This window comes from Phodopus roborovskii, unplaced genomic scaffold (assembly GCF_943737965.1).
Source record: "Phodopus roborovskii unplaced genomic scaffold, PHOROB, whole genome shotgun sequence".
Lineage (NCBI taxonomy): Eukaryota > Metazoa > Chordata > Mammalia > Rodentia > Cricetidae > Phodopus > Phodopus roborovskii.
In genome coordinates, this window is record NW_026126480.1 from 14,366,981 (window position 1) to 14,378,857 (window position 11,877).

The window sequence follows — 11,877 nt, forward strand, 5'->3', positions numbered from 1 at the left end:
GAGTTCCCTGGTAGAGTTTTTTGGGTGGCCTATGTAAACTATCATATCATCTGCAAATAGAGACAGTTTGACTTCTTCTTTTCCAATTTGTATCCCCTTGATCTCCTTTTGATGTCTTATAGCTTTAGCTAGAACTTCAAGTATGATATTGAAGAGATATGGGGAGAGAGCGCAGCCTTGTCTTGTTCCTGATTTTAGAGAAATTGCCTTATGCTTCTCTCCATTCTGTTTGACGTTAGCTGTTGGTTTACTGTATATTGCTCTTACTATGTTTAGGAATGTTCCTGTTGTCCCTGATCTCTCCAAAACCTTTATCATGAAAGGGTGTTGAATTTTGTCAAAGGCTTTTTCAGTATCTAGGGAGATGATCATGTGGTTTTTCTTTTTCAGTTTGTTTATATGGTGGATCACATTGATAGATTTTCATATGTTAAACCATCTCTGCAACCCATGGATGAAGCCTACTTGGCCATGGTGGATTATTTCTCTGATGTATTCTTGGATTCAGGTTGCCAATATTTTATTGAGTATTTTTACATCAATTCTTATGAGGGATATTGGTCTGTATTTGTGTGGCTTCGGTACCAAAGTGATTGTGGCCTCATAAAAGAGTTTGGTAATGAACCTTCTGTTTCTGTTGTGTGGAACAATTTGAGGAGTGTCAGTGTTAGCTCTTCCTTGTATTTATGGTAGAATTCTGCACTGAAGCCATCTGGCCCTGGGCTTTTTTTTTTTTTTTTTTTTTTTTTTTTTTTGGTTGTAAGGCTTTCGATGACTGCTTCTATTTCATTGCGGGTTACAGGTCTATTTAAGTTGTTTGTCTGTTCTTGATTTAATTTTGGTAAATGATAGTTATCCAGAAATTTGTCCATTTCCTTTGAATTTTCAAATTTTGTGGAGTACAGGTTTTCAAAGTATGACCTGAAAATTATCTGGATTTCCTGTGTTCGTTGTTATGTCCCCCTTTTCGTGTCTGAGTTTGTTAATTTGCATGTTTTCTCTCTGCTTGTTAGTTTGGATAAAGGTTTATCTATTTTGTTGATTTTCTCGAAAAACCAACTGTTTGTTGAATTGATTTTTTGTATTTTTTTCCTGGTTTCTACTTTATTGATTTCAGCCCTCAAATTGATTATTTCCTGGCATCTATTCCTGCGGGGTGAGTTTTCTTCTTTTTGTTCTAAGGCTTTCTGTTGTGCTGTTAATTCTCTTATATGTCTATCCTCTGTTTTCTTCATATAGGCACTTAGTGCAATGAACTTCCCTGGTAGCACTGCTTTCAAGGTGTCCCATAAGTTCAGGTATGTTGTGTCCTCACTCTCGATGAATCTTAGGAAGTCCTTAATTTCTTTATTTCTTCTTTGACCTAGGTATGGTACAATTGCTGGTCTGATAAGATACAGGAGACTATTCCTTTTTTTTTTTTTTTTTTTTTTTTTCTGTATCTGTTGAGGTTTGTTATGTTGCCTAGTATGTGGTTGATTTTAGAGAAGGTTCCATGTGGAACAGAGAAGAATGTGTATTCTTTTGTGTTTGGATGGGATGTTGTATAGATATCAGTTAAACCCAATTGAGACATAACTTCTGTTAGTTCTTTTGTTTCTTAAGTCTCAACTGGTGTTCCTGTCTAGTGGTGAGAGTGGAGTGTTGAAATAGTGTTTGAGGTTTTATGTGAGGTTTGAGTTTTAGTAGTGTTTCTTTTACGAATGTGGTGCCTTTGTATTTGGGGCACGGATATTCAGAATTGAGACTTCGTGCTGATGGGTTTCTCCTGTGATGAATACGAAATTGATTGTCTTTATCTCTTTTGATTAATTTTGGTTTGAAGTCTAACTTGTTAGATATTAGGATAGCCACACCTGCTTGCTTCTTGCGTCCATTTGATTGGAAGATCTTTTCCCAACCCTTTACCCTGAAGTAATGTGTATCTATGAAGCTTAGATGATATGTTTCTTGTATGCAGCAGAGGGATGGAATCTGTTTTTGTATCCATTCTGTTAGCCTGTGTTTTTTTATAGGTTTGTTAAGACCATTAATGTTGAGGGAAAGTAAGGACCATTGATTTTTAATGCTTGTTTGTTTTAGATTTGTTGTTAGCGATGGTATTGTGAAAATATTTGTCCTGCTTTACCCTTGGGTTCTGGTGAAGTGGGATTATCTATATCCTATGTCTTTGTGAGTGTAGTTAACTTTCTTGGATTGGAGTTTTCCTTCCAGAACTTTCTGTAGGTCTGGATTTGTAGATACGTATTGGGAAAATCTGGCTTTGTCATTAAATATCTTGTTTTCTCCATCTATAGTGATTGAGAGTCTTTCTGGGTGTATTAGCCTGGGGTGGCATCCGTAGACTCTTAGTACTTATAGAACATCTATCCAGGATATTCTGGCTTTGAGAGTTTCCATGGAGAAGTCATGTATAATTTTGATAGATCTGCATTTATATGTTACCTGGCCTTTTTCCTTTGCTGCTCTTAATATTCTTTCTTTATTGTGTATGTTAGGTGTTTTGATTATTATGTGTTGAGGGGGTCTTTTTTCTTTGGTCCAGTCTATTTGGTGTTTGGTATGCTTCTTGTACTTTAACAGACATGTCCTTCTTCAGATTGGGAAACTTTTCTTCAATGATTTTGTTGAATATGTTTTCTGCACCTTTGAGCTGGGCGTCTTCACCTTCTTCTATGCCTATTATTCTTAGGTTTGGCCTTTTCACAGTGTCCCATATTTTCTGGATATTTTGTGTTAAGTATTTGTTGGATTTGTGATTTTCTTTGGTTGATGAATCTATTTCCTCTAATTTATCTTCAGCGCCTGAGATTCTTTCTTCCATCTCTTGTATTCTGTTGGTTATGCTTGTGTCTGTAGTTCTCGATCGTTTGCCCAGTTTTTCTATTTCCAGCATTCCTTCAGTTTGTGTTTTCTTTATTGTCTCTATTTCTGTTTTCAAGTCTTAAACCATTTCCTTCACCTGCTTAATTGTTTTTTTCTTGGCTTCCGTATTTTCTTTAAGAAATTTGTTCATTTCTTCCAATTTTTTGTTTGTTTGTTTTTTTTCTTCTATTTCTTTAAGGGATTTTCTCACATCATCTTTGAGGGCCCCTATTATTTTTATGATGATTTTTTTTAAGTCATTCTCTTCTGCTTCCTGTGCTTTGTTGTGTTCAGGTCTAGTTGGTGTAGATTCTCTAGATTCTGGTGGTGTCATGCTTATCTTTCTGTTGTCAGGTGTTTTCCTGTATTGACATCTTCCCATTGCTTCTTCCCATAGGTGCAGTTGGGGGTCTCTCTCTCTCTCTCTCTCTATGGTACTCCCCTGGTGGGCTTAGGTGGGTCAGAAGTTCAATGTTGTAGCTCTGGGTGGTCCAAGCTCTCTAGGAGGTCTCTCCTTAGGCAGGGACCCAGCGATGGGAGTCAAAGATCCAGCAGGCTGGGTATCATGATGTTCCGGGGCAGATCGGCAGATCTAGCTGGGGCCTGGCACTCTTCAGCTGAGGCCTCTTTAGCAGAGGCCTGGCAATGGGAGTAAATGTTAAACTTTTAAAAAACTATTTTTTCAAATCGTTTTTGTTTCACTTAAATATTTACAAGTTAGAAATAGTTTTGTGTGGTTATTTTATTCAACCACCCCAGGATAATGAGAAGGCTAATTTCCCTACATTTGCAAGAGGCACAGACATATTTCTCAATATCATATTTCTGTACAAGGATAGACTATATTCCTGGAAGGGAAACTGATGATTATGTATAGGGTGATGAATCCTGTTTTGGTTTCTTCCCTAGGGAATTACTGTATGTAGCCTGTGTGCAATGAAATTGAATAAACTCATCTGAAAAAAATATTCTTTTTACAGATAAGAAAAAGTGTAGTGTTTGCTTTTATTTTTATGTGGCATACATACTTCTATATGTGAAAGGAATTTGTAGGCAATATACTTTGAAAATTATTCTTCCCTTTTCTCTGGATTTTTAGTATATGTGACAGTGGAAGGAAGATTTCAGAAAATGACGAAAGGACCATTCTCTATAGAATGTGGACACACATATAAGAAGAGGGTCTTACAGTCTCTTTAGTTTTAATGCTGGAGACTGAACCCAGCACCCTGTGCCTGCAATGCATGCTCTCTATCCCCAAGCTACCCTTTAGTCCTATAAGGCTATGGATGGATACAGAAAGAAGAGTTTCCAAAGACCAGAGGAGGTTTATAGGTGGAATGAAGGATATGTAAGGAATCTCAGGCTAATATGAAGACGTTGGGGGAACTCATAAAAGTAGTGAAATTCAGGAGGAAATATCAAGGATGGAATAAAGAAAAATTAAAGCTTCTGGATGTCAAGGACCTACATCTATTAAGTACTAGAAGTGGTAGTATGATAGATGTCACCCTATGCCACACTTACCTAATCACATAGCAGACCATTCCCTCATGGCAATGAACATGGAACTAAATAGTGGGTCTTCTGCCTAAGATAGGAGGATTCTAGAAATATTTTTTACCTATTCATTATCAGAATCCCATCCATGAGTGAGACAATGAACCGTTAGTCTTTGGAGATGTATACAAATCACTAAAATTATATGGATTCCTCATACATTTTTGATTTAACGTCTGTTCTAGCAGGTTTAAAATTCTGTTTTCTCCCAGAATTACACACAATCAGTGGATAGTTTCAGAGACAATGGGACACTAAGTCCATTGATGAGATTATAGACTTGAAATAAAAATTTCAAAAAATAAACAGAATTGTCTTGTTTTTCTGTATTTCTGTGTTGGTTTCACCAACACATTTTCACTTGCAGTTTGGAAGCTGAATCCTGTGACGAGGTTGATTGGATGAAACTCATACTGAGGGCTAAGTGGAATTGTTACACAAGTAATTGATGGGTTAAGATGTTTAGTGGCATCAAACTTTCTTTTTTTTTTTAATGTGCACATACATTTAATGATTAAATTTTAGTATCTCTTTTTCTCATTTTAAAAATGTCTTTGGACATTTTATATCATGTATTTTGACTATAATCACCCTTTTCCCTCATACCTCCCAGATCCTTCCCGCCTTCCCTGGCCACTCAACTTTGTGTCCTATTTTTCAAAAAAAAATCAAGTACAGTTTGTGCTGCTCATACATGCTTGGATATGTGGCCTTCACTGCGGGTTTAACCCACGGGGAATAAAGAACACAGACTCTCTGTCTTAGCAGTTGTCAATGTGAATTCATAGGGTCGGCTGCCCTGCTGTGTCCAGAAAATCCTTGTTAGAGCACCCAATATCATCTTGTTTTCAGGTTGGGTGCCCTCTTCTGGACAGGGTTAGAATGATGATGTTTGCTTCTGATCCCAAGGCTGTATTTAGGCATCTTTTGAATAGTATAAATTTAAGACCATTTAGTGCAGTAAGGCAAGGCCTTTACCATAGACCTTCACATCTGATGTATACTTTGCTCTATTAATTGGGGAAATGAAAAGGTTGAGAGTTGGTACAAGCCAATTAAAGAGTGAGGCATTACTATAGTCTTAAAAATGCCTTGAATATGATGCAAAATATTCACTTATAAAAGGCTCACCTAATAAACTAAGTTTACCCAAGGCAGAGTTCATCTGTTTGAGGTGGGAATACTGAACCAAGACTTAGAAACAAAGGAAGAACTTGTATGGAATTAAGCACCCTGCAAGCTTCCCACCTTCTTCTGAGGTTTTGTAGCAGGAGAAGCTGTGAAAGAGAGTCAGGGAGAACAATTCGTTCTGTAATGAGTCTCCTGCATTGCCCTCTTTCCTACCTTACTGGCTTCTGATCTGAAGGAGGAAGCTGCTGTCTGCTGGGCTCATGAGAGTTGATGTCTCCTAAAGATGCAGAAAGACTAGTACTGATGGGGACAACACTTTTGAAGTATACTTGTTTCACCAACTCTTTTGAGTAGAAGAACCTAAGTTACAAAACTACACAAGAGAGAAATATGCCATTGAAGAAACAGAGTTGAAACATCTTGAGTTCACACAGTTTCAAACTTTTGGAGCTGTGGAGACTTCTTTGCCCCATTAGCTAAAACATGATGCCTCATAACCCATAAGCATCCCATTAGATACCCTGAGAAAGATTGCTTCTACAGCTTAGCTGTACTCTTGTGAGGACTGGCACATTTTGTAATGTTAGTCTATATAAGTGTGCATGGAGTGGAACATATCCTTTATGAACACATGGGATCCTTCCTGAATGATGTAAACCAGAGACAGGAAAAAGTCTCTAAAGTCTATCTTTTGTGATATTGCCCTTAGTGTTCATTCAGGACTCCAAATACTTTAGAGAGAAATCTTAGGGGCTTTTCACTGTTACACAGGAGAGATGAAATGGAGGAGGAATATCCAGAAAAATAGCTCTGCATGTGGTCAGGGATAGGGAAGAGGAAGAAAGATTCTACAGTGCAACTTATCTGCTCAAATCTAAAAGGGATTTTCCTTGTTAGGGCAGCAGTTCAGGGACTTGCATGGCATTGGGAGGGAGGATAGGCTCTGAAACAACTCTCTCATCAGCACAATACTAACAACAATGGGGCAGGGGAACTGTGGGCACAAAAGTGCTCATCTGACAGTCCTACCTAATTTCCCATTCAAGGACTTTACCTGAGCAAAGCAAAACTATTATGTTCCACATTGAAGCCTTGCTCAGTGTAACCTGCATAAGCTATGGAAGTAATTTGGTTTGAAGCAGGGGGTGAAACAGACAAGTCTCCATGAATTATAAAGCTCAAAGTCATGGACAAGGTTATCTAAATTTTGCCCTCACATTGTAGGCTTTTCCTTTTGATTTTGTTCTGTGACTGGCCCCTCTCAGATTTTAGGTAAAGATTGTGCACTATAGGATCTGATCCACAAGAGAACACATGGCATGCTCATGGAGACCACTGAAGGGACCATCTGCAGAGACTCGGGCAGGGTTGATGGGATTATGAAGTATCTGGAAGAACAGTGAGTGTGGTTACTTAGCCAGGTGTAGTTAGCAGAACACAGAGGGGCCACTTTTCAAAAGGAGGGGCTTTGGGTAGAAGAAAAAGACATCTTGAACATGCCTGGTGGGAAGGGAATGTGAGACCAAGTCTCTGGTTTCTATTATTATCCCACTATCTCTGCCATGATGGCAGGGGGATCTGGATGATCCCAGAAATGGTCACCTTCTGGGTGCATCAGGTAGGGACCTGGTGGGGCAAATAGAGGCTAGCCAGACCATAGGGATCGGGGGCTGAGACAAACTCACTTGGGCTATGGCCCTATCCCACTCTGCTCAGTGAATTCAGAGGCCAGTTGTGATGCACCCTTTCTTCCCAGTCCTTTGTTTTTATAATGCATTGCTAAAACTAGGTCTATTTAGCAATCTCTGTGGAGCTTGGCTGTGAGCCCACATTATGGAGATAAGGACTAAGCCACAAGAAACTTAACACGGAGCTGGGCAGTGGTGGCGCACACCTTTAGTCCTAGCACTTGGGAGGCAGAGGCAGGCAGATCTCTGTGAGTTTGAGGCCAGTTTGGTCTACAGAGTGAGTGCCAGGACAGGCTCCAAAGCTACATGGGGGTGGGGATTGGGGGGTGGGGGTTAGGGGGTGGGGAGTGGGGGGGAAACTAAAAAAGAAAAAGGTTAAATAAAAAGAAGCTTACATGGCAGCAGCTGTCCCCCTGTCATCACCGCTCCCTGAGACAGACAGCTCCAAGTTCCTTGAGGTTTGATGAACATATTCTTAATTTTGCATATTGCTATAAAATGAATGGAGAACAACTTTTCTAAGTTACAGCTTTAAAAAGCAGTTGTGAAGTGATGCTAGTTGTATTTCAGGAGAAAAGCTAAATAGTTAATGATTGTTCCCAGATTAAGCTTTAATTCATCATGGAGTCTTAAAAGTCTGACCTTGTATCCCAGCTTCAGTGAGTTTTCCTTGAGGAGTGAAGAATCAGCCTGTTTCTAGCTGGGCCCTGCCATCATGAGGAACCAGGCAGAGGTAGAGGGGCAGTAATAGAAACCAGACTTGTTCTCAGATTCCCTCCTCACCAGGATGTTCAGGATGCCTAACCCTTGAAAAGTGACCCCTCTGTGTTCTGCTAACTACACCTGGCTAAGAAACCACACTCACTGTTCGTCCAGATACTTCATAATCCTACCAACCGTGCCAGAGTCTCTGCAGATGGTCCCTTCAGTGGTCTCCATGAGCATGCCATGTGTTCTCTTGTGGGTATTAGATCCAATCCTATCAGTGCACAGTCTCTACCCAGTATTGTCTCTTGACAGGCAGATTGCATCCCTAGTCGGACGTTAGAAGGTCATTCTAATATGATCCCTGAAACCACTTTATAGTGTATCTGGAGAGATAAGTCACCAAATGAGTTCACTCCTGCCTCAGGGCAATTCATTTATTGATGTAAAATATCACTCGTTGAGGATTATACTATAAAAATCATCCACTTATTCAATTACATATTTTTAATTATGCTTGTTTCATGGAGACTAGTGTAACGTGAAATTAAATGAAGTCTGAAATGTCAGTTTCTTCTAAAAGTTGTGTATCATTGTATATTCAATGATGTTTATTATATGTTCTAAGAATACCATTTCTTTCCTTTCCAGGGGAAAATGTCTTGCTGCATTTGGGGACACAAATGAGATTTATTTAAAAGTAGCAATGCCCACTTTTCATAATGCCTGCTCAGTGTCCAGCTCTTTCTGGCTCACCGGCATCCCAGGTCTGGAATTCCTGCACATGTGGCTCTCTATCCCTTTTGGTTCCATGTACCTGGTGGCTGTGGTGGGGAACATCACCATTTTAGCGATGGTAAAGGTAGAACGCAGCCTGCACCCGCCCATGTACTTCTTTCTGTGCATGCTGGCTGTCATTGACTTGATCTGTCTACTTCCACTATGCCCAAACTTCTGGCAATCTTCTGGTTTGGTGCTGGCAACATTGGTCTGGATGCCTGCTTATGTTTCTCATTCATTGCTTTGCTACTGTTGAGTCAGGCATCTTCCTTGCCATGGCCTTTGACCGATACGTAGCCATCTGTAACCCACTGCGTCATAGCATGGTGCTCACCCAGGCAGTGGTGGGTCGTTTGGGGCTGGCTGCCCTCCTCCGAGGCATTCTTTACATTGGACCCCTACCACTTATGATCCGCCTACGATTGCCTCTTTATAAAACTCAAGTCATCTCTCACTCCTACTGTGAGCACATGGCTGTGGTTGCCTTGACCTGTGGTGACAGCAGAGTCAACAATGTCTATGGGTTGAGTATTGGCTTTCTGGTGTTGATCCTGGATACAGTGGCCATTGCTGCCTCCTATGTAATGATTTTCAAAGCCGTGATGGGGCTGGCCACTCCTGAGGCCAGGCTTAAAACCTTGGGGACATGTGGCTCTCATATATGTGCCATTCTGATTTTCTATGTTCCCATTGCTGTTTCTTCCCTCATTCACCGGTTTGGTCATCGTGTACCTCCACCAATCCATACACTACTGGCCAACTTCTACCTCCTCATTCCCCCCATCCTCAATCCAGATGTCTATGCTGTTCGTACCAAGCAGATTCGAGACAGGCTTCTTCAGATCCTAAAGACAGGAACCAAGATCAAGTGACTGCTGCTTCTTCTTTTCTCTCAAATCAGTCCCTAGAGAAGAAAGCATTCAAATATGGATGGCTGCTTTCCAAATGGGAAACCCAGTCTGAGCTGCTGGCCTAGCATTTATAGTCCCAAACGAATAGTAAGGAGGAGTGCACAATTCTGAAGCATCTGAAGGTGGGAGATATTTATCTTTTTATGACTGGAGGATGTTTGAATTGCAAAGAAGGTAAATCAGCAATAATATTGACACCAGCAGCAAATAAATAGCACTTTTAAACCCCACACTTTCCACACAATCATTATATTCTATGATTTTATGAGGTATTATTGCTCACATTTTATTGTAAAGAAATAGGGAAAAATTGCTTTGTCATCTATATACAAAATGACTTCAGCGTTCTAGCTCAGTGTTTTGGCTGAAATTTACATTGTACTTTGGGGTTGTTACTAACCCTTTATATTCAGATTTTTCTAGACATCCTTTTATACGTGTATTGAAAAGCTTGCTCATTTCAGTCACCATAGTTACAAAAAAGGTTTCCTGAGTTAACTGTTGGCAACTGAAATGCTATTAAAACAGATCTTAATAATAGATAAAACATGGTGTTTTAGACGACTGAACTGTATACTCAACTGGGCGCAGACACCACTTATGACATACGTTGACAAAAGCTATTGGTTTAGTAAGAAAATGACTTGTATTTGCCAATTGCCCTTGTGGTTTTTGCTTTGGGCTTGAAGCAAATGAGGCTTCAAGGAGGAGAAACTGTCTCTTCCCAACCAAATCTCCCCAACCCTGAGTCCTGATCTACTTAAAGTTGCAATTAATGAACACATTTGTTCTAAACTTCCAGGTTTTATTAGAACACTACTTAAAAAATGTTGGTGTTGGCTAGTGTTTTTGTCAACTTGACAAAAGCTAGAGACATTTAAGAAGAAGGAACCTTACTTGAGAAAATGCCCCCACCAGATTGGCCTGTCTGCAAGCCAATGGGACATTTTTTAAAATTAATGACTGATGTGGGAGGACCAGCCCTTTGTGAGTGGTTGTCATCCCTGGGAAGGTAGTCCTGAGTTGTATTGAGTTGTATAAGAAAGCACAATCCCTCCATGGCCCCTCTATAGGCTTCTTTTTCCTAGAGGTTACTACCCTGAAAATACATTTGAAAAGTCTCTTAGTCTATAAAACATCTCCAATGGAGTGTAACTATATCAACAACATTCTGGGTAGGCTCTATTCCCAAGAGTAGAAAAGTAGACTATGTGGTGTATGTGTTTTGTAGTGGTATGTTGTTTTGTTTATTTGCTTTGAGTTTTTTTCTTTTTGTATTATGATTTTGAGAGAGAGTGGAGTAAGGAAAGAGGAGAGGAGAGAACAAGAGAGACAGAGAGGAGAATATGGTGGAATTGGTGTACACTGTGGAGTTTTGTACACTGTGAAGATGTGTCTTTGCCAAGGTGTTAAATGACTTTTTTTTTCCTGAATGTTCTATAGCTAGGCAAGAAGAGGTTAGGCAGGACTTCTGGGCAGAGAGAGAGGAGAAGAAAATGAATATAGGTACATGAGAGGTATCAGGAGGTACAAAATGGAAGCAAGGTAAAAGCCATGAGGCAAAATGTAGATTACTATAAATGGGTTAAGTTATAAGAGCTAGTGGGACAAGCCTAAACTATAGGCTGATCTTCCATGATTAATAATAAGTCTCTGTAGCACCTTTTTTGTGAGCTGGCCATTAAAGGAAAATCTGACTACATATGGTACCCAACGTCTGGCCATGTATTTCCACATAAGGCCTAAGAAAGCTAAAAATAAAAAGTTGAGAATGTGGAGTCAAACACTGCTTCCTGGTGACTGGGTAGGCTTGATGGTGTAGAGAGATGCTGTTACCAGCTGCTGCTGCCTGTGGGCTGGAACCAGCTGCCAGCACCATGAGCTAAGGTGAACCACTCGGTGACTTACATAGCAGTTTAAGATAGCAGCTTAACTTTTGTCTCATTTGGTCAGAGAATGTTTCAGGTGATGAGTAAAGACAGGTCCAGATGGAAGAAACCCCTAAACAAATTACAGTGTGCTTAAAAAATGCACATAGGCTTAAAAAAAAAAAAAAAAAGAAAGAAAATGTGTAGACAGTCATAGAAAAAACTAGTCTATAAATAATAAGAATTAGTATTTAAAGAGAGAATAAAATGACATGAAAAGGATAAGTTATGTAAAGATGAAAATACACAGTTTGGGTCCTATGTAGTGATAGGGGATGTCCTTCCATATGTTGTGAATATATGTTTCTT

General features: G+C 39.7%; 1 protein-coding gene across 1 annotated transcript; it reads left to right on the top strand.

Moving 5' to 3' along the window:
• Window positions 1–8,655: 8,655 nt before the first annotated feature.
• On the top strand, window positions 8,656–9,601 carry LOC127228031 (olfactory receptor 52M1-like). The gene is given in 3 exon segments (XM_051192470.1): window positions 8,656–8,872; window positions 8,875–8,949; window positions 8,952–9,601. Coding segments are annotated over 3 exon segments (942 nt in total).
• The last annotated feature ends 2,276 nt before the right edge of the window (window positions 9,602–11,877 follow it).